This window comes from Haliotis rufescens, unplaced genomic scaffold (genome assembly GCF_023055435.1).
Source record: "Haliotis rufescens isolate VD_foot unplaced genomic scaffold, xgHalRufe1.0.p SCAF_6, whole genome shotgun sequence".
NCBI classification, from domain to species: Eukaryota; Metazoa; Mollusca; class Gastropoda; order Lepetellida; family Haliotidae; genus Haliotis; species Haliotis rufescens.
Genome location: NW_025964334.1, coordinates 10,296,659 through 10,319,746, shown reverse-complemented (window position 1 = coordinate 10,319,746; position 23,088 = coordinate 10,296,659). Strand labels below are relative to the sequence as shown.

The following is a 23,088-nucleotide window of genomic DNA, read 5'->3' as shown; positions in this document are numbered from 1 at the left end:
TTTTCAAATCCGTGGATAAAAACATGTAAGACTCAAATACTTTAGGTTCTTCTCCGGGAATCTTATCTGATAAACACTCACACGTTACAGTCAATGTGTAAAATCAGTCAATGTTTAAAATAAATGGAATTAGTACTAAATATCTGAGTTATTTTACAAATTGAGTGGAAATATGTTCATTTATTTATTAAGATAACGAATTTCGTCGCCCGTGACCGATTTTTAAGTCAATTTGTAATATGACTGAAATATGTAGGCATTAATTAAATTGCCCAAGTGAAAAAACATTTTACACATTGACTGATTGTACACATAACTGTAACATATGTACTGTGGAATAATTACGGAGGGGGTGGGGTGGAGCAGTAACGGGGACAGTGAGATGGGGAGGAGGGGGTGGGGATGGGTCAATGAGGGACGTTCGAGACGGAGGGGGCAGCGACAAGCGGAGGGGGACAGTGAGATACAGTGAGAGGCAGATTAGGGAGTTGAATCAATGTATTCACATAAAATTGTTTTCACATACAATTTCGCCCACAACGGTAATTAAGTTCCCATTAAATGTTAATTATGCCGGGCAAGCCAAAAACACTCGCGTGTAATCAGTCCGGTCTATTATTAGTTGTATATTTGTTTATGATATTTCCTGCAAAACGTTGTGACCTGACCTGGTCAAGCACTATTTAAATATGACTTAATTTATTTCTGTTATCTCTTCTTCGTAGCAATTTTCCGACTCTTTTATTACGTTCCTCAATAAAATATTACACGTAATTGTTTTCAATAACCCTTGAAAAAACAATATGGGTTTGGCCAGTAAATTTTTGGAGCTTAGTGGTCATAATACGTCGAATAGTACCATTGTAGTGATCTAATGTCGTCAGTGTTGTCACATGGTTGTTCGAAGGATAATGCAGACGACATTCCACACTCAAAGGGACGTAACTCAGTCATAGATGTCAGTATAATGCTACAATTATTCACAACACGAACTTGTTGTTGAAGAAGTATTTCAGAGCAACCTCGAATTTACTTACACAATTAACAGCCCGAAAAAGACATTCGGACATTATGCAGTCTTACCTTTCGCCCCCATATGAAATGGCAGTATACTTGAGCCCAGAACTAAAAGACGCGTGCATAAAATGATTGAAGCGAGGTGTGTCGGATCAAGGGGAGTAACTCTCGTTTAGCACGTACAACAAAAGTAAACTTCCTGTGTCAATCCGCGAATCTTAGGTGTCATCTGTGAAAACACATCTGTCCCCGTCTCGGTGCTGGCCACGGACAGGCGACACCTTTGGTATTCATACCATGGGGATGGAATGTCGACATGACGGTTAGTTGAAATACTTCATATTTCTATCAATATGTAAACTTGCACGGCACGTTGGTGCTCGATCTATCGTCTCTGTGATCGAGCTACCAGTACGAGCCGGGCTCATCCATCAATGAAAAAATACTTAGATGGTTAGGCTATTTAGTATGTGGTGTTAGAAAAGCATCCGGCTGAAAAAGAACGTGTTTTGTAAGGGATTATTTTGTCAAAATGTTGTCGGCAAAGAATGTGAACTGATTGGAAATAATTCCACTGATTTATTGACATGAGGTTAGTCATTCATAAATATTTAAATAGGGTCAGCATTGGTTCATGGATCATCCCACTCTGAATGTTTTGTGTGGGACTCGAAGCACATCATTTTATTAACCCACTTGTAATTGTTTACATGCATAAGTCATAATCTTAATTTTAACGTGATGGAAAGTTTCAAATTAAATTTATTTTCAGTTGTCATTTTTGTATTTTGACAGATAAACTTCTAAACTAAGAAAATATGAATATTTTGGAAACTAATTTTCGCCAATGTGGTGTCAGTGGTTGTCTGTGGGTCGGTTATTTTAGTTGTCAGGTGAATGCAGTGAATAGTGTGAATGCATCTCGTTTCATAGGGTTGTGATGGATGGGAAGGACAGAGGAAGGGGGGTTAGTCATATTTATCGTATCCCAATTGCGTGGATCGATGCTCATGATGTCAATCACTGGATTGACTGGTCCAGACTCGATTATTTACAGACCGCCGTCATACAAGTGTAATATTGCTGAGTGAGGCGTTAAACAACAAACAAACAAAAATCATATAAGGGGCTGCAATTCACTTTGCATTTTGTTTTCTATAGTTTTCTATCTACCAACCAAATATTTTACTATCAATATGAGAAAAAGCCTGGACTATGGGTTTCACAAATGAATCTGTTAAAACCAATAAATTAAACAAGTGGCTTTTGGCCACCATAATTTTAATGTTAGATTCATATCAAACTTTGTTTTTACTTTTCTTAAACAAACTGCTCTAGGTACCTCTGTACTGTGTGTTCTAAACCTCATGTTTTCTGCATATTCTTGTAAGTCTTTTTATTGTCCTGATGGGTTCGCTCATTAACTGACCAAGTTTCATGTAAAATGTATAAACCAAATACAGTGTAAAAACCATTATCCAAGTACATGCACTCCAGCAACCTCTATAACTGCCATTTATTTACAGTCCCATCAAAATTTGGTTATAACATCATTATTTAAACCCTTGGTACTCCAGCATCTGTCTATTCTGGATACCTATATTGGTGCCAATCTCCAATTTTTTCTCCAAATATCTGAATCAGCGACAGCCTCCGTGGTCTTTTGGTAGAGCGTCCACCCAGAGAGCAGAAGGTCTGGGGTTCGATCCCCGGCCGCGTCATACCAAAAGACATTAAAAGATGGTACTTGTTTTAACCCATTCTGGCGCTCGGCATTAAGGGGCTTAAACACACACACACACATACACACACACGCACACACACACACACGTCGCTATATAAAAGCAATATCTTGGACGCGACGTTAAACCCAATTTCACCTCACCTCCAAATATCGGCATTGTTTTCTGTCAAGATCATGGATGGTTCAAGAGGATTACTGTAACTTTATTGGCATGCTTGCAATGATTGTGTTTGCCTAGCGAGTCAATTAGCCTCGTTAAATCAGAAGGCAAGGTAAGTGAGTGCTGGGTGGTGTCAATCTGTAATATTCTGCTGGAGCAAATGAATCAGCAAATGCTTCACCAGAGACGCAAAGTGTTATTACTTCCTTTCGGGGCGGTAGGGTAGCCTAGTGGATATAAGCATTCGTTTGTCACACCGAAGGCCTGGGTTCGATTCTCCACATGGGTGCAATGTGTGAATCCAATTTGCCGTGATATTACTGGAATATTGGTAAAAGAGCAACCTCACTCACTCTCTATTACTTCCTTTGATGTTGACTTTAGAAACAGACAAACTCAATAGTCAAACACTGTCTACATCAGCACTTTTGGACGGTTCCAAAAGATGCCAGTTCAGACAGTGTTCACTGTATGTTTAATACATCTGTGTAGCTTTCTGGGCTGATAGTATTTGGGACCCGTGAAGATTCCGGGGTTGAATGGGCCTTCAGCAACCCAAGCTTGCCGTAGGGGGTGACTGTGCTAAAAGCAGCGGTAGAAATTAACAGTTTTAGTCCACTAGTCCTTATAATGATAACATATAGCAAAACCCTTAAAAAGGGCAAATTTCTGCTAGTCCTTAGGATACCTTAACTATTAGGCAGTTTGGCAAGGACTATAGTGTCAATTTCTAACGCTGAAAAGGCGACTAACGTGATCGGGTGGTCAGGCTTGCTGACTTGGTTGATGCATGTCATCAATCCCAATTACGTGGATCGATGCTCATGATATTAATCACTGGATTGTCTCGTCCAGACTCGATTACTTACAGACCGCCATCATATAGCTGGAATATTGCTGAGTGCGGCGTTAAACAACAAACAAACATGATAGTATTTGGATTGTGAATGTATTTTATTAAATTTCAGATAGAACCCAGGCCCTCTTTCATACAAGTTAAAGAGGATCTCCATTAGGTTTGTTTGCTGAAAGAAACCAGAGAATTCAGCGTTCTTATCTATCATACCATGCCCATCTTTCTTCATGCGTCGAAGAATGATTTTCAAGTTGGGAGTAACGGTTGTGATAGCTGTAGCTGTCATCATCGTGTATATACAGCACACCGACCCTGACCTTCAACATCAAGGTGAAGACGAGGTCAAGGACAAGTTGGTAGTTGAAAGGAAACAAGATGATGGAGTCAAGAAAGAATCTATAGATGGAGCGGATAAGGAACACATGACTTCATATAAAAAATCTGAGCCTTTGAAAAAGTCAGAAAACATTCCCAAGTCGGACAAACATCATGGCATTGAGAAATCCAATGGAAATCAGAGCCATTCCGATGACAGTGTTGTGAATAAGAAAATAAATGGCAAGACCAAAGGGTTAAAAGCAGTTTATTCAAGGTAAGTCTTTAATGTTGATTTGGTATTTTCAACAAAGATTTCAGTAGCTAGAGTAACACATGAACTCAAGTAAGAAAGAAATGCCTACCGTTATCCTGACAGGAATACCCAGGATTCCATACTAAGTACCCATGGTCAGTGACAATAAAGTCTCCCTTACAAAACGCTAAGCTTAGTCATTACTATGTAGTATATGGGAAGAGACCGGTGAAGATCCAGGGTAGAATAGGTCTTCAGCAACCCATGCTTGCAGTAAAAGGCGACTATGCTTGTCTGAAGAGACGGCTAATGGGATTGGGTGGTCAGGCTCACTAACCTGGTTGATGCATGTCATCATATCCCAATTGCGTAGATTGATGCTCATGATGTCAGTCACTGGGTTTTCTGGTCCTGGCTCGATTATTTACAGACCGCCATCATACAGTTGGAAATTTGCTGAGAGAGGCATTAAACAACAAACAAACAAAATCTATATGAGAAGATTTGGGAATTTGCTGAGGACTTGGGACTGAATGTTAGCTTTTGAGAAAGTCTAGATTAATCCTTGGATAATGTATATTGACAGGTGATCCACCCACCCATGGTTCTTGAGCCAATCAGATGTCAGCTTTTTAAAACAATTAAACCACCTTTAAATTAACCACCTTGATTCGAAAAGATAGATTTTAACAAAAGAAATTCACACAGGGCCAGTATATGTTCAGGTTAATTTGCTTATCTGATTTTGGCTCAGTACCTTGAATCAAGACTATTATGATTGTATATTTCAGCTCACAATCTGCTCCAAAAGACTCCATCCACCTCTCAGTTGTTGCGTGTGGTGATCGCACACCTGAATCTCTCATCCTCTTAAAATCAGCCGTATTATTCACAAGCAAGCATCTGGTATTCCACATATTTGCTGAAACACAGCTTCAGAAAGACTTTAGAGACCAGGTATGTAAAGCTTGCATGCATGTAGTGCAGACCATGACTTATAGCACCAACACTAATATACTAGTTACATTCTGATTGGTCGAATTCCTAGAATGAAGTGACAGCCTCCGTCAGATAGTGGTAGAGCATCTGCCGGTCGAAACTTCCAGGGTTCGATTTCCGGCTGCGTCACACCAGAAGACGTGAAAAGATGGTACTTGTTGTTACCCTGTCTGGCGCTCCGCATTAAAGGGCTTAAACAAGGACTGGTTAGCTCGAAGTCAGTATACTGTGTCTGAGTGCGGTATGGTGTCACAGAACAAGCAGTCACACGCACGCATGCACGCACGCACGCACACTCACACACACCACACACACACACACATCGCTATGTAAGTGCAATCATCTTGGATGCGACTTTAAACCCCATTTCACCTCACTTCACCTTGAAGGAAGTTGATCTGAACAGTCCAAAACACTTTGAGTGCATTCCATCCCTATCAGTCAAATCGTTGTCGTAAGCCAGCCATGGTAACTTCTTGCGATTTACTTATTTATTTTGTTAGGGGCGTTAAGACTATAGTGAATGGTGGTGACTGTGACCCAACGTACTTACATCTTTGTATATATTGTAATATGTCTTCGTTTACAAACTAAATATTCTATAGTAAAAAATTACACAAAATTACACAACCTTTAATTGTTAATTATTCTTGACAATTTAAAAAAAGGGTGACATTCAACCATGGGCGAAAACTTCATCAGATCGAAGAGATTCTGGCACACCTAAGAAATGAAACCATGCCCAGCAATTTGAGATGCCTCAGATGATTGGTACACTCTTGCCCTCTGATGGATGGACAGATCTTCCTGAGGCAAGGGAGTCCTGCTGACTGAAAGTCCAGTTTCCATCCTTGCCGAACTAGGGGGACCTATAGACCTATAGAGTTATGTTTTGGCTGGACTAACCAGTCTATGCATAGTCCAATCAAAATTGTGTAACAAAATCAAAATTCAGTTCCTAAACCGCTGTGCAAATTTCGGTCGGATTTGCAAAACATGTGAACGTCAATTTAGCATCAACAGATATTTTTCAAATTATTTCATGATTTTAGTCAAGGTGCTTACATGATTTGGTGCATTTTGCGAAGTAAGACCCGTTTTATTACAAAGAAGAACTTGATTATTGATTATTGATTCACTGGGCGACACCAATTTATTTGAAGCAAATGCAAGTGATTTGAAAGGTGGAATCTGATTAGTCAATAGGAGGTACATAGAACATGTAGAAGGGACATAACTCCTAACAGCCACCGCTGGTGCTACGATTGAGCCCAGAAATTCCAGTGTAGTTCAGCAAGGAGGGAAACTGGACTTTTACAGTCAGTTAACTCCCTTGCCTCAGTAAGATGGGATGGACATGGTGAAGATGGAATCGGTTTCTCCTGAAATAGATTATTTAAAATTTGTTTTATGTTTTGTATAGCTGGACTTTTGGCCGGCTGACTTTCTGTCCAAGGTGGACTACTTCATCTATGACATCAGCTTCCCATCTGGAGGCAAGACGGACCACTGGAAGCAGCTCTTCAAGCCCTGTGCCTCACAGCGCCTCTTCCTGCCAGTAAGTATACTGTGCTTCACAGCGCCTCTTCCTGCCAGTAAGTAGACCGTGCCTCGCAGCGACACTTCCTGCCAGTAAGTAGACCGTGTCTCACAGCAACTCTTCCTGCCCATAACTAGACCGTGCCTCACAGCGCCTCTTCCTGCCAGTAAGTAGACCATGCCTCACAGCGACACTTCCTGCCAGTAAGTAGACCGTGCCTCACAGCGACTCTTCCTGCCAGTAAGTAGACTGTGCCTCACAGCGACTCTTCCTGCCAGTAAGTAGACCGTGCCTCACAGCGACTCTTCCTGCCAGTAAGTAGACCATGCCTCACAGCGACTCTTCCTGCCAGTAAGTGGATCACATGTAGGAGCGTCCAGAGAAGTGTTCAAAATACACAGGGGCCCGTTGGCCCGAGGCCGACATATTTCTTCTTGGGCTGATAGATTTAAATTTCAGCAGGCCCTAACAGCCTGCAGTTTGTTTAAGAAATAATTTATTAAGCATTATTTAAGTAATATGATAAACATTTCTTTCATATTTATTTGTATATAATCAGAAATAGACCTTTCAAATGGTGTTTAACATGTAGTCGCAAAGATGTTTTACAAGCTGATAATTTCCCAATAAATGGAGGCTTCATTTATCACCATTGAGTCTCTGGGAACTCTGTTTGATAGCAGTAAAAGCTTCTGGTTGACTGGTTGAGTTCTGTAAATCATTTGCAAGAGTATGTCTCCCTGCTTGGGCGAAAATGTTGGAGCCTACAGTTTTTCCACTTGGCCTCCAGTTTTTCCACTGGGCCTACATTTCTTTAAATGTACTGGCCTTAAGGCCCTCAGTGTACTCTGCAGAGTTTCAGACACTGATTCAGGGGTATTTCAAGAAGTGATGGAGATGTTGTTATTCTCCAGTGTGCTACAGAGCACTAAAGGTGGGCCCTAATTAAAGAAGAGCCAACTTAAAAATGATGTTTATCCGTCATCGGACTCTGAATGTCATAGGGCAGATAATAAGCAGCTGTAAAGTTTGTCTGTCGCAGGTTAAATTTTACTTATCTGTTATTCATCAATATGTCACCAACTTTTTTCCATACCTAATGTTGGCTTGAACAGCCCACCTTAACTGTGGGCTGTGAGGTACATCCTGAGCCCTGGCACATGCAGTCCCTGCAACTGATGTAGAGGCAGATCACATGACTGTCCTCTATAAAGACTACATGTGCTAGGAACCCAGCACACACCATATATATCAAAATATATATCAATAATATGCTAGTTAAAACAACTACATGGTCAGTGTGAACACTCACCATGCGGGACACACCATGCGGGACACACCATGCCGGACCACCAAGCTACATAACATTTCATTTGTTATATTTACAGGACTCTTCCATTGCAATATAAAGCATCAGCCCAGTGTACGGACTTTGTTGTTCCTGTGACATGTCCACTTCCTTTCTATTGAAATCTGAATAGCTGAATATATTTTGGGAATCATACAGTGCAACCAGCATGTTTACATGTTTCGCGGTATAGCATAGACATGATAGACAATATGTGGTCCTTTTTAGGGTGCTTCAGTCAATACAAGCTCTCGTTGTGCGGGGTTCAGATTTCTTGTATATGTTTGCCAGTGGCACAATTGAAATCTCAGTGATGCTTTTGAAACAGTTTCCTGGTGCTTACAGGGCACACTCAGACATCAGATATATGGGTCATTCTCAAAAAATGTCAGAATTTCAACTAAGCAAAAACATCAAAATTGTCTTTTGTAAAATTCCTTTTTTATTGACTCAGTACACAAAGTAACTTCTGAATAATAATGTTAAGCAAAATGACACCTTAATAATCAATGATGTCCTAATTATGATAATTAATTAACACTGAATAGGAAAAATATGTCTGTCCTGTTACCATGTTAACAATTATATTTTCTGTAACAATATTTTTCAAAGTTCAACACAAATCATGTCAGTTCTTGTTTTTAAATGTATTGTTTAATATTTCAATGAGTACAATTAAAAAGAGATTGGATACATTATTTTATGGACAGATTTGTCCAGCATTTGAGTCAAATGAAAACATTTGAATTCATTCAAATCCAATATGACAAACATACCCTGATTATTGCATCATATATTTGACACATATGCTTCATTAGATGATATATGTTTGAATTCAAATATGTTCTTCTGAAAAATAAAAATAAATAATCAGTATATTTCTATTTTAAGTGCTGGTAACAGGACAGACAACGTAGTAACAGGACGGACAATTGAAAGTAACAGGACGGACAATCGGCTTTGATTGCAGATAACTATAACGTTCAGGAGTTTCAAGATTTTGAAATATCTGACAAATACGAAAAAAGTATGTGCAATTGATTACACCTGAACATATAAGGTGTAATTAACTGAATATTCTTGTATGTAATCTGAACTATAGAAATCGGTCGGTAACAGGACGGACAATTGAAAGTAACAGGACGGACAAACTTATGTTTGCAGTCAACTATCCTGTTCAGAAGTTCAAAGTATTGAACTCTGACAAATAAGAAAATGTTTTGCTTAATTAACAGTATCTGATCATATGGATATTATTAACTGAATGTTCTTCTATGTAATGTGAATGTAGGATACTGGTAGGTAACAGCACAGACGGAAGTAACGCCAAAGACAATAACTTTTGCATTTTGGGTTAATCCCTAGAATTACAAAGAATTTAAATTAAATTGATTTAAACTTACACTAAATAGTCATGTGACAGTTTTTGTCATGAAGCAACAACACAATAACCAACTTTATCCATGTCAAACATCAACATAATCTGGAGAAAAAAAATCTTGTCAGAAGATTTCCTGTTGAAGCTGTATTCTTTTGCAATTGTATTCGCAAATACTCAAATAAACGGTCTGAAAAGGTGAATTATAGTTTCCTTAAAAGTACAATTCACTTGTATCTATGTTTATTTGATTAGTGCCAGAATTAAATGGTGCCTTTCATTCACCCAGAAACCACAGGTTGTTTATTGTTTCTGTTTTATCATATCTGTAATAGCTTCCCAGTAAATGTTTTCAACACTGAAGTGGGAAGCAGTGCCTTCAATCTTCTTTCGTTCAGGAATGATGGTAATAATGTCCTCGTGCTTGTACCAGCATTTGTCCAGCAGGAGTCTTGGCCAAAAGAATCATTTTTGATCTCATTTTTTGCCAGGCTTGTGCATGCATTCGACATATATATTATAGGTAGAAACATCTATGTATCCAGGATATGGAAAACCATCATATAACACAACCACACATTTTCCAAGACACTCTTCTGTATCATCTGGAACGGATAGTAAAATGTCACTCTCACTTTTCTCAACCTCACCCTTCTCCACCACACCACCTGTCCTCTCCACCTTTTTCTCAACCTCACCCTTCTCCACCACACCATCTGTCCTCTCCACCTTTTTCTCAACCTCACCCTTCTCCACCACACCACCTGTCCTCTCCACCTTTTTCTCAACCTCACCCTTCTCCACCACACCATCTGTCCTCTCCACACTTTTCACAACCTCACCCTTTTCCACCACACCACCTGTCTTCTCCACCCTTCTGTTGTTTTTTCATCAGATAACTATCTTCAACAAAGTAGTCTATTTTTTTATGTATATATGTTTTCTTCTAAACAGTGATAAATTTGAAAACATATCTCTTAATGTTTCATAAAATTAGAATATTTAGTGATTGGATAAGAAACGTTAGATAAAGATGACCAAATGTCTGTGCTGTTACTTTTAAGTCTTAACCAAATTTTTTTATTTAGCTTGGAAGATTTGTTCAGCCATAGCCTCTTGAATGCCTGTGTTATTACAAAAGAATTATTTGTGTTAATATGGTAATTATATTATTGATTGGTTATACTAGGAAAGACAGTTTAAGGTGATGATAAGTCTGTGCTGTTACCACGGAATGTCTGTGCTGTTACTTTTTCATCAGATAGCTATCTTCAACAAAGTAGTCTATTTTTTATGTATATGTTTTCTTCTAAACTGTGATAAATTTGAAAACATATGTCTTAATGTTTCATAAAATTTGAATATTGAGTGATTGGACAAGAATAATTAGATAAAGCTGACCAAATGTCTGTGCTGTTACCAATATTTGTCTCTGCTGTTACTTTTAAGTCTTGAGCAACTTGTTTTTATTCAGCTTGGAAGATTTGTACAACTATAGCCTCTTGAATGTCTGTGTTATTTCAAAAGGAATTATTTGAGTTATTATGGTAATTATATTATTGATTGGTTAAACAAGGAAAGACAGTTTAAGATGATGATAAGTCTGTGCTGTTACCACGGAATGTCTGTCCTGTGTACATGTTTGAAGGTAACAGCACAGACAGTAACAGCATAGACAAATTGACATTAATAACAGTTTTTTCTAATGAGACCTCCCTTGAAATGTTGAGACCACATGGCATTGTGAACAGTTCATATTTTCTAATATTCTGAAAAAATGGTTTTAGAAAAAAATATTTGTTTTGGCAAAAATGAGCAGTAACAGCACAGACATAAGAAAAGAGTATTCATGATAGCACTAAACTTCCCTGTCAAGCAGAATTATCCAAAGTCTTCTCTCACTTGAAGGACACTGCTGCCATGATAGTACAGGAAGTAAGCTGTATTTCTGTTATTTTGAATTATGGGAATCTTGAAGGATTATTTATTTTTCAGTTTTGATCCATCCTGGTAACAGGACAGACACTTTTTTATGTACAAGTGTTTCTTACCAAAAACCAATATAAATAAAAGAGTGTATCTTGAAAAAGATAAGTTTATATCATGAGTTAGAAAGGTAATGTACAATATATAAACATTATTTACATAATATTTTTTATTTTTAGCAACATTAAACAATGTTGATGTGCAAACATAGGGTTACGGACACACCCTTCAGCTCAATTTAACCGCAATTAAGCAGTTTTAATTAAAATAAAATACCTAATAAGAAATACTGAAACTTAACTTTCAGACACCATGGTATGTTCTACGAAAAACACTTGTGTTTAAACATATCTAAAATAAATATTTTAATTGTTATTCAACTCGGACTAAAAAACTCACTTTTTTTGAGAATGACCCATATATATATATATACTACTTGGGATGTACTTGTGTGCAGCCATTGAGAAATGTACTTGTGAAAATGGCTACCCTTACTGAACCCTAGCCTGTCTCAGTCGTTAACATGAGGTGCTGAGGTACGGGATTATGCTGTTTGTTTGTTTGTTTGTTTGCTTGTTTGTTGTTTAACACTGCACTGAGCAATATTCCAGCTATATGACGGCAGTCTGTAAATAATCGAGCCAGGTCCAGACGATCCTGAGATTGACATCTTGAGCATTGATCATTGGGATACGATGACATGCATCTACCATGCCTGACCACCCAATCCTTTTAGTTGCCTCTTACGACAAGCATAGATGGCTTTTATGGCAAGCATAGGTTGCTGAAGACCTATTCTACCGAACATCGTCACGGGGCATAGCCACTAGGATAGCCCATTGACCCCTAGCCTGTTTCAGTCATTATCCTGAAAAAACATAAGTCGGACACATTGTAAATTATGTAGATCGATGCTCATGATGTCTATCACTGTATTGTCTGGGTCAGACTAGATTATTTAGTGAGTGTTAAACAAACAAACAAACAATATCATAAGGCTCTGGTGCCTGAATACCTTTTGATAATGTTTCAGTTGATATGTATACTTTCACATAAGACACAATGTAAGAGAATTGGACAAATACATCTTAATTGGGCATATTCCAATCTCATTAAAATCAGATCTTGGTTCTCGCTATTGCTAAACAAAGATCTGAGGACATCCCATTATGGGTCACGTCAGAACGACCTTTCATCGACCAATCAGAGCGTCCCTTACCTGATCGTGAAAGTGACAGTCGGAATGTGTTTTCTGATCATGCAACCTCAAAAACGTTAATACGGGGTATTCCGAATGACTGATTCCGTCAAAATTATCGTCTATCTCTCGCTGACGTGGAATAAACAATTGAACGGAAGAGGCGTTGCACAGTTCGTGGAAAGCACTGCCATACAATCTAAACCATATATTAGACATTCTAGAATATTCGTTTGTTCTGTTTTCAAAATTTTAATCGAGAACTGTGTCAACATATTTTTGAAGCGTAGTCTGAAATGGAAGTCACCTTTCTAATTGGCTAATTCGACTTGTTGTTAGTCATTTCAAAGTTCGCGAAAGGTCGTTCTGACGTGACCCGTAATGGAATGTCCTCAGATCTTTGTTTAGCGGCAGCGAGAACTTAGATCTGATTTTAATGAGATTGGGCATTTTCTGAGTTGTAGTGGTATCATGAGTGGTAAAATCACATATATACATACCCTGGGTGATACTTCTTCAATGAATTGATCTTGCCATCATGTTCAATCTGCCATTGTGACAGAATTAGAATAAAATGAAAATTGATAGAAGACGGCCGTGCGATTGAGTTGAGGTTATTTTGTGCTGTGTCAGGTGACATAAACAACATGCAACTTTTTCTTCATTGTGGGGTGCAAAATTTTTTTTCTCTTAACTCAGACATTTATTTCCCTCCCAGGGATATGTAGTATTTTATCACGATCACACGAACTAATAAGATCACGAAAGACCCGTGAAGATCCGGATAGAATGGTGGGTTTGGGTGGTCAGATTTGCTGACTTGGTTGACGCATGTCATCGTGTCCCAAATGAGTGGGTCAATACTCGTGATGTCAATCACTGGTTTGTCGGGTCAAGAATATTTACAGACAGCATTCATACAGCTGAATTATTGCTGAGTGCGGCATTAAGCAACAAACAACCAATCGGATCTCAAAATTCTGACATGGAGGTAAAATGACAGGTCATGATGAAATTAGAATCAACACTTTCGAAGATCGATGAAAGCTATTCGTCTTTTCAGAACGCTTAAATTCCAACAGGCACACCTAAACATCTGAGTGTTATAAGTGTCCACTTGACAACTACCCAAACAGTTTCTATCCATGGAATGGCACACTCAACATGATGAAGCACATGCAGTAAAGCCCCATTAACAGTATCAGTATTCACCCGTGAAGATTCCGTGGTAAAATAGGTCTTCAGCAACCCATACTTGCTGTAAAAGGCGACTATGCTTGTCGTAAAAGGCGACTAACGGGATTGGGTGGTCAGGTTCGCTGACTTGGTTGATACATGTTATCGATCCCAATTGCGTGGGTCGATGCTCATGTTGTCAACCGCTGGATTGTCTGGTCCAGACTCGATTATTTTACAGACCGCCGTCATATAGCTGGAATATTGCTGAGTGCGGCGTTAAACAACAAACCAACCAACCAACCAACCAACCAACCAACCAACCAATATTCACCCAAATAGCATTCCCAGCTCCCTGGGGAATAAACACGCTTGCTGATAAGCGCCAAAGTATTTTGCATTCACATCAACATTTAATCCTAACAGGGGTACCTTTAACAGCTGAGTGAACAGGCTATTTGACCATGTGAGATGTTGTTGTTCCAGACACTGCTGACTGATGTCGATGCCCTGATCTATGTGGACACCGACATCCTGTTCCTGAGCCCGCTGGAGGGTATCTGGAGTTTCTTCCAGCTCTTCAACTCCACCCAGCTCGCCGCCCTGGCGCCAGAACATGAGGATGCGGCAGCAGGATGGTACAACCGCTTTGCCAGGCACCCTTACTATGGGGAACTAGGTTTGTCCCTGTACCTGATTCCTTCATTCATTTCTAGGAGCAGCAGTTGCCCAGTTGTCCATTTGATGCAGTGAGTGAGTGAGTTTGGTTTTACGACGCTTTTAGCAATATCACGTCGGGGGACACCAGAAATGGGCTTCACACATTGTACCCATGTCGGGATACGAACCCGGGTCTTCGGTGTGACGAGTGAACGCTTTAACCACTAGGCTACCCGACCGCCCCTGATGCAGGCCCGTGAAGACACGGGGTAGAATAGGTCTTCAGCAACCCATACTTGCCGTAAAGGCGACTATGCTTGTCGTAAGAGGCGACTAACGGGATCGGGTGGACAGGCTCACTGACTTGGTTGATGCATGATCGATGCTCATGATTCAATCACTGGATTGTCTGGTACAGACCTCGTTTATTAACAGACCGCTGTCATATAGCTGGAATATTGCTGAGGGCAGCGTTAAACAACAAACCAACCCCTTGTGACCCGTGAAGATCCGGGGTAGAATAGGTTTTTATACACCCATTCTTGCCGTAAAAGGTGACTATGCTTGTCGTGAAAGGCGTAAATGTTTGCTGCAAGTCTGTTTAGAATTGCATCCTCTTCATCATGTTCATGGATACAGCTTAGAATTAGTCCCAGCAACCTATGTTGGTCGTCAGAGGTTACTTAATGGATCGAGTGGTCAGGCTTGGTTGCGTGTTTGATAAGGTGTCATTGTACCGTCACTTAGATCATTGCTCACAATGTCAATCACTGTATTGTCTGGTCCAGACTTGACTGTTTGTCGTCTGGCTGGAATATTTCAGGGTGTGAAGTGAAACAACAAACAAACAATGACAAAGGAAGAGTGCATGTTATGGACTGAATCCACACTAGAATTGGATCACATATGAATCTTCCAAAGAAACATCATGTTCACTGCAATGACATAAAAAAATATCCTGCATACCACCTGTACCAAAGTGCTATGCTTATGATTCTTATAAATTTAAGTATATATATAGTGGAAACTCATACGAAAATAACACGATATTGGAATATATTATTCCTGATAAAATAATAATTTCAGATACAGTTTCTTCCGACCATTGCATCAAAATTCTATGAAGTTGTATCATTGGATACTTTTTAACTGAAACACCGGTAGATTGGGAGGAAACGTGCTTAGGCTGATTGCTATTTCCGGCTTAGTTTACGAGAAAATACACACGGTAATCTTAATCTCTGCATATAAAATATTGCCTTGGTTAGTAGGAAATACATTTTCAATTGTAAATCATCATGTCACGTGATGTTTTATATCAAATTTCATTTTTTTTATTGACCAAATTTGTTTTACCTGTTTAATTCACCTGAATTCGCTGAAGGGATATGATGTGTGTTTTTTAAAGCGCATACTAATAAATCTCTTTATACACTCTGAATCATAAACAAACTTATACTCTGAAACGTGCAGCGTAATTCCTGTAAGGTAGGCAGAGCATGTAAACAATTTTGTTTGTATTCTGCCACCTACGACTCGACCTTCGTTAAACCGCTGATCATCGATAACGCTCATCAATTATTTTAACCTCAAAGGTAGCGCTGTAGCAAGGGATCACTGTATGAATATCGCCAATGTTTTGTTCAACAACAAAGATTTATAGGTACTTTATTTTATATGGCAAATCCTAATTTTACTGGTGCAAAAATGGTTATTACCGGTAACTGGGAAGAGGAGGAGGGATGCACACACCAGGAACCTCACTGGATCCCTCGGCTTAGCTTGCATCAGGTATATCTTGCTGTGTCATGACATTAGGCTGGCATATAACATTGATCAGAGCTTCAGAACTAAAATAATGTTCCAAGAATGAAACATATTTACTCTGTGAACATCTGCATTATATTCTCTTATTCATTAACGTCTTTAAATTTCCATATTTCAGGTCTTAATTCTGGAGTGATGTTGATGAACCTGACTCGTCTGCGAGAATCAGTTTGGCTGCCGTCCTTGATAGAGTATTATAAAGAATATAAACTGAAAATAGCCTGGGGCGACCAGGACCTCATCAACATCTACTTTCATTACTTCCCAGGTATGTGGTATGTCATATATCAGGATCTTTAGTGTGACCTGTTTAGTCAGGACCTCATCAACTCTACTTTCATTACTTCCCAGGTGTGTAGTATATCATATATATCAGAATAAATAGAGTGACCTGTTTAGTCAGGACCTCATCAACTCTACTTTCATTACTTCCCAGGTGTGTAGTATATCATATATATCAGAATAAATAGAGTGACCTGTTTAGTCAGGACCTCATCAACTCTACTTTCATTACTTCCCAGGTGTGTAGTATATCATATATATCAGAATAAATAGAGTGACCTGTTTAGTCAGGACCTCATCAACTCTACTTTCAATACTTCCCAGGTGTGTAGTATATCATATATCAGGATATATAGTGTGACCTGTTTAGTCAGGACCTCATCAACTCTACTTTCAATACTTCCCAGGTGTGTAGTATATCATATATCAGGATATATAGTGTGACCTGTTTAGTCAGGACCTCATCAACTCTACTTTCATTACTTCCCAGGTGTGTAGTATATCATATATATCAGAATAAATAGAGTGACCTGTTTAGTCAGGACCTCATCAACTCTACTTTCAATACTTCCCAGGTGTGTAGTATATCATATATCAGGATATATAGTGTGACCTGTTTAGTCAGGACCTCATCAACTCTACTTTCAATACTTCCCAGGTGTGTAGTATATCATATATCAGGATATATAGTGTGACCTGTTTAGTCAGGACCTCATCAACTCTACTTTCATTACTTCCCAGGTGTGTTGTATATCATATATCAGGATATATAGTGTGACCTGTTTAGTCAGGACCTCATCAACTCTACTTTCATTACTTCCCAGGTGTGTACTATATCATATATATCAGAATAAATAGAGTGACCTGTTTAGTCAGGACCTCATCAACTCTACTTTCATTACTTCCCAGGTGTGTAGTAAATCATATATATCAGGATATATAGTGTGACCTGTTTAGTCAGGACCTCATCAACTCTACTTTCATTACTTCCCAGGTGTGTAGTATATCATGTATCAGAATATATAGTGTGACCTGTTTAGTCAGGACCTCATCAACATCTACTTTCATTACTTCCCAGGGGTGTAGTATATCATATATCAGGATATATAGTGTGACCTGTTTAGTCAGGACCTCATCAACTCTACTTTCATTACTTCCCAGGTGTGTAGTATATCATATATCAGGATATATAGTGTGACCTGTTTAGTCAGGACCTCATCAACTCTTCTTTCATAACTTTCCATCGAACCCCAGGGGTGTAGTATATTATATATCAGGATATATACATGATATAGTGTAACCTGTTCAATCAGGACCTCATCAATATCTACTTACTTCACAGGTGTGTAGTATATCATATATCAGGATATCAGAAAAAAACGTTTATGCTCTTTTCGTCTCAAGGTGCACATTTGGCTGTGTAACCTTCTCCTTTGAAATAGCCAGGGAACTGAACTTTGGCATGTATGTTTCTTCTGATGGGGGCATCATATTTTGTTCAAGTTATTTAGAGTTTAGTGTTTTAAGTCCTTGGTCATATATTAAGGCCTGAATTTTTTTTAATATAAGTGCCTGCAGCCCTGTCTGTCTTTGTTTCCACCTAACTCTGTTGTCTACACATACAGGTGAGCTACAGTTCTGTAGCACTCTTGTTATTGTCTCTTTGACCAAAACAATGTAACGCCAAATAGAATGATATGACTTGATCTTCACGGATGTATTTCATTTCTGGAACTGTGTATTGGCATCAAACATTGTCTGGCATTATATTGTGATATACATTTGTATTGTATACATGTTGTGATATATATTGTGATATATACTGGGAGCTAAAGTGTTTGATACTGATTGACACTGGTTGTACATAGAGATTGTCTTGTCTACATACTAAAGTAGATCCGTGAGGTTTCGGGGTAGAATAGGTCTTTAGCAACCCATACTTGCCGTAAAAGGCGATTATACTTGTCGTAAGAGGTGACTAACGGGATCGGGTGGTCAGGCTCGCTGACTTGGTTGAAGCATGTCATCAATCCCAATTGAATAGATCGATGCTTGTGATGTCAGCCACTGGATTGTCTGGTCCAGTCTTGAATATTTACAGACCGCCGTCATATAGCTGGAATATTGCTGAATGCAGCATTAGAAATCAAACAAACAAACAGCATACTAAAATACATATTACTCTGCATGGTCAGTCATCGCCATTTTGTAGACATGGACACAGGGGAGATATCAATCTTTCTTTCTTTCTTGCTTTGTTGTTTAACGCCACACTCAGCAATATTCCAGCTATATGACGGCGGTCTGTAAAATAGTCGAGTCTGGACCAGACAATCCAATGATTGACGTCATGACATCATGAGCATCGATCCACGCAATTGGGATACGATGACATGTATCAATCAAGTCAGTGAACCTGACCACCCGATCCCGTTAGTCGCCTTTTTCGACAAGCATAGTCGCCTTTTAGGGCAAGTATGGGTTGCTGAAGACCTGTTCTACCCCGGAATCTTCAAGGGTCCATAAATCAATCATAAATCAATCAATTTTGAGGGAAACATCATTTGTGAGGGAATTTCTGTGTAAATTATAGATTAAACAATACAAATAATACAAAACTTGTTTTCCCAATATACCAGTACACAGAACAAATATTACAATCCATATCATTTGAAAAGCATATTTCAGTATTCTGGTACTATTGTGCAGTCCCATTAATTTGTATGTTCATTATAACTTACTGTAGCTAACATTTTGGCAAAAATCAAATCTGCAAACCATAACATACAAAAGTGTGACAATGTCTCACCTGACCTTGTGTCTAATGGCTTCCAGAGCAGCTGTATGTGTTCGGGTGTGACTGGAACTACCGCGCCGACCACTGTATGTACATGAGCGTGTGCCGTGAAGCTGAAACCAATGGCGCCTACATCTTGCACGGCAGTCGGAGGGTGTTTCTCAATGACAAACAGCCAGCCTTCAAAGCAGTGTATGATGCTTTCAAAGAGGTAGGTATTTAGATCCATACTTTCTTTGCATTAGGCTGAAAATATTTTATATTTGGGACATGACTTTCCGCCTTCAAGGAACAATTTTTGGTCAACATATTTCTGGGCTATCAGCTCTGATATTTTGCAGTTCTGTCTTATTTTACTTAAAGTATCACTTTGTTAGTTTGTCAATTTTTTTGGTTGATTTAGTATTTATTTTGTCTTTGTACATGTATGCTTTGAAGCATCAGTCAATAAAACATGTTTGTTAAGCACAATGCTATCTCTCCAGGATTCCAGGTTAGAGATAACTTGTGACTTAGTTGATTGTATGTCACTGTACCCAAACGTCCTGGAAATTTGCTTGTCATATCAACCACTAGATTGGTCCAGAACCTTTTATTTTTTCATTTTTTTAAAATAAATTTTATTCCATTTCCATGTACATCCAAGCACCGAAATCGAAATCCGGTTTGTAAACTGTTGTGCCGATTTCGATCAATTGCAGGATTTGCAAAGCATGTGCACCGCCAACTCATCAGTAGATATTTTCCAAATCTTTTCATGTTTATAATCAAGGGGCTCATGTGATTTGATGCATTTTGTGATGTAAGACCCATTTTATCACAATATAGATCTTGATTATAGATCAGATTGTCCTGACTGGGCGCCATCATTTTGTGTGAAGCAAACGCAAGTGATATGAGAGGAGGAATCTAATTGGTCCATAGGAGAGGCTTAGAAGGGATATAACTGGTAATAGCCACTGGTGGCGCTACGATCGAGCCCAGTAATTCCAGCCTAGTTCGGCAAGGGTGGAAACTGGACTTTGCCTCGGGAAGATGATTTACAATCAAAGTAGAAGACATAATAAAATAATATTGATAGAAGGCCTGCATACAATGTAGACCGTGGTGTGTCTTATAATTGGTCCAGAATTGATTGCATTCAGGCTGCCATCATATAGCTGAAATATTGATGAGTGCTGCGTTAAAGAACGCAAACACTAGTACTATCATCATATTGATCATAGGTGAGTCTACAACCATTACGATACGCATATCTCTGTGATCAATGACTAGAGTAGCAGTTGCCATGGAAAACAATTATTTGATTGTGGTCCATGCATTTTTACCTTATATTCATATATACTACTCAAAAGAAGTTAAGGACTACCTGATTCTTTCAAATTACAATGGTTAATCTTTCATGGTTGGTTGGTTTGTTGTTTAATATCATGAGCATCGATCCACGCAATTGGGATCGATGACATGCATCAACCAAGTCAGCGAGCCTGACCACCCGTTCCCATTAATCGCCTTTTTACGACAAGCATAGTCGCCTTTTACGGCAATCATGGGTTGCTGAAGAGCTAATCTTTCATGACAGATTAACTACAGTAATATGAAAGAGTCGGGTGGTCCGTAACTCCTTTTGAGTAGTGCTGATTTAAATAGTGGTAAACGTCTGAGACCTCCATCACTTCGGGCAATCCTCACACATTAGGCTGACACACCTTGATGTAACTGAAATACTGCACAAAGCAGAGTTGAACATTATTCACTCACTCACTCACTCCATTATTGTTGCAGCACCGTCTCGGGGATGATATCCAGTATAAGCTGTTGGTCCAGATGGAGAGGAACCTGGAGGGCACCATCAAAAGCAGCTGTGGCCAGCATGGACACATCTACACCAAACAAGTTCAGATATACTCCAATCACATGAGAGAAGCAGAGAAAAAAGCTAGAGAAAAAATGAAAGATAAAAAGCCTCCTCATCCCCCGAGATAACAGAAAATGTACATAGATGTTGGTATATATATTTTCATATGCAAATGTCCATGCAACTTAATGAGTTTTTGCTTATTTAAGACTTGAAATTTATTTAAACATTATTTTTAAGGCCTAAAATAGTAATCTGACAACAGAAGTTTAAAATTTGTGTTTAATGTGGATATTGGTTTTCATTGTTGCTTTTGTTTTCGAGGCCAGATCTTATCTATTTCCAGCTTTAGCTACATTTTGGTGCAACTTCTTTGAGAGGCTTTTTAGAAGTTAGAGTACTAAGTAAGGATAAGATATACGGATGAACAATTTCTTTATTACAGTTATGAGCTACATTTTGGCGTATGTTCTAACACCGTTATGAAGCAAGTGATGTACAGAGTATGGTTGACAAGCATATATACAGGATAGGAGGCAATGTTTATACAGTTGGATACATTAGGATGTAGTTACACTGGAGTGGAGAAGCCTGTTATGTTCATAAAAGGGGGTCATATAAGGTAAACATCTTAACAGGTGAAGCTAGTAGTTTAACAAAGTGATTATGACTGATTGGAGTCTTTGAGGAGTTGATGGTACGCAGGGGGTATGTAACAGCCTTGATCATGATTGATTGATGGTTGGAGCATTTTGATGTTGATTTCTGGAAGTTTTCTGATTTTGAAGTCTTTTAGGTTGGTTGTAAGGGCCTTCATTTTGTCCCACTGGATGCTGGGGCTTGGGTTGTCATGGATGTGGTCAAATAGAGCTGACCTAGAATCAACTGTAGAGGCTGGGCTTTAATGTTCTTTAGTTCGGGTTTTGAGGTGCCTTGATCTTTCAACAAGCTTGTCCACAATTACATGGAATGTGGTACCCTGCTCCTGATGGTTCTAGCTTGTGGCTGGATAGTGGTTTTCCTATAGCGGTTTTCCTATAGCTTTAATGGTGTTGTGAATGCTGTTACTTGAAGACTACATCAATGTTGGCCAGTTTCTTTAAGGGTCTCTGGATTTTGTGGCCACCCCACACAAGACTTAATACCACCCCACACAACACCTGTACCACCCGACACAACAACCAATACCAACCTTTACAAGACTTAATACCACCCCACACAACACTTGATACCATCCACACACAACACCTGATACAACCCTACACCACACCCAATACCACCCCATACAACACCCGGGGCAGTTGGGTAGCCTAGTGGTTAAAGCGGTCGCTCGTCACGCCAAAGACCTGGGTTCGATTCCCAACATGGGTACAATGTGTGAAGCCAATTTCTGGTGTCCCCGTGATATAGCTGGAATATTGCTAAAAGCGTAAAACCTCACCCACCCACCCACCCACCCACCCACCCACCCACTCACCCACTCACTCACTCACTCACTCACTCACTCACTCACTCACTCACTCACTCACTCCATACAAGACCCAATTACACCCCCCACTCACTCCATACAAGACCCAATTACACCCCCCACAACACCTGATACCACCCAACATAACACCTGATGCCCAAACATATGTCCTCTCGCTGATTGATAAATGGCATCATTCATCTTCATATTTGGCAACACTAAG

The 23,088-nt window shown here is 39.2% G+C and overlaps 1 protein-coding gene across 1 annotated transcript; it reads left to right on the top strand.

The window, feature by feature from the left end:
- The first annotated feature begins 1,206 nt into the window (after nucleotides 1-1,206).
- Nucleotides 1,207-22,815, top strand: LOC124151651 (glucoside xylosyltransferase 1-like). Its single transcript, XM_046524229.2, has 8 exons — nucleotides 1,207-1,339; nucleotides 3,890-4,369; nucleotides 5,140-5,305; nucleotides 6,771-6,905; nucleotides 14,460-14,652; nucleotides 16,579-16,728; nucleotides 19,578-19,750; nucleotides 21,325-22,815. The coding sequence occupies exons 2-8, from the start codon at nucleotides 4,005-4,007 to the stop codon at nucleotides 21,523-21,525; spliced, it is 1,383 nt and encodes a 460-aa protein (XP_046380185.2). The 5' UTR covers nucleotides 1,207-1,339; nucleotides 3,890-4,004; the 3' UTR covers nucleotides 21,526-22,815.
- Nucleotides 22,816-23,088: the final 273 nt, after the last annotated feature.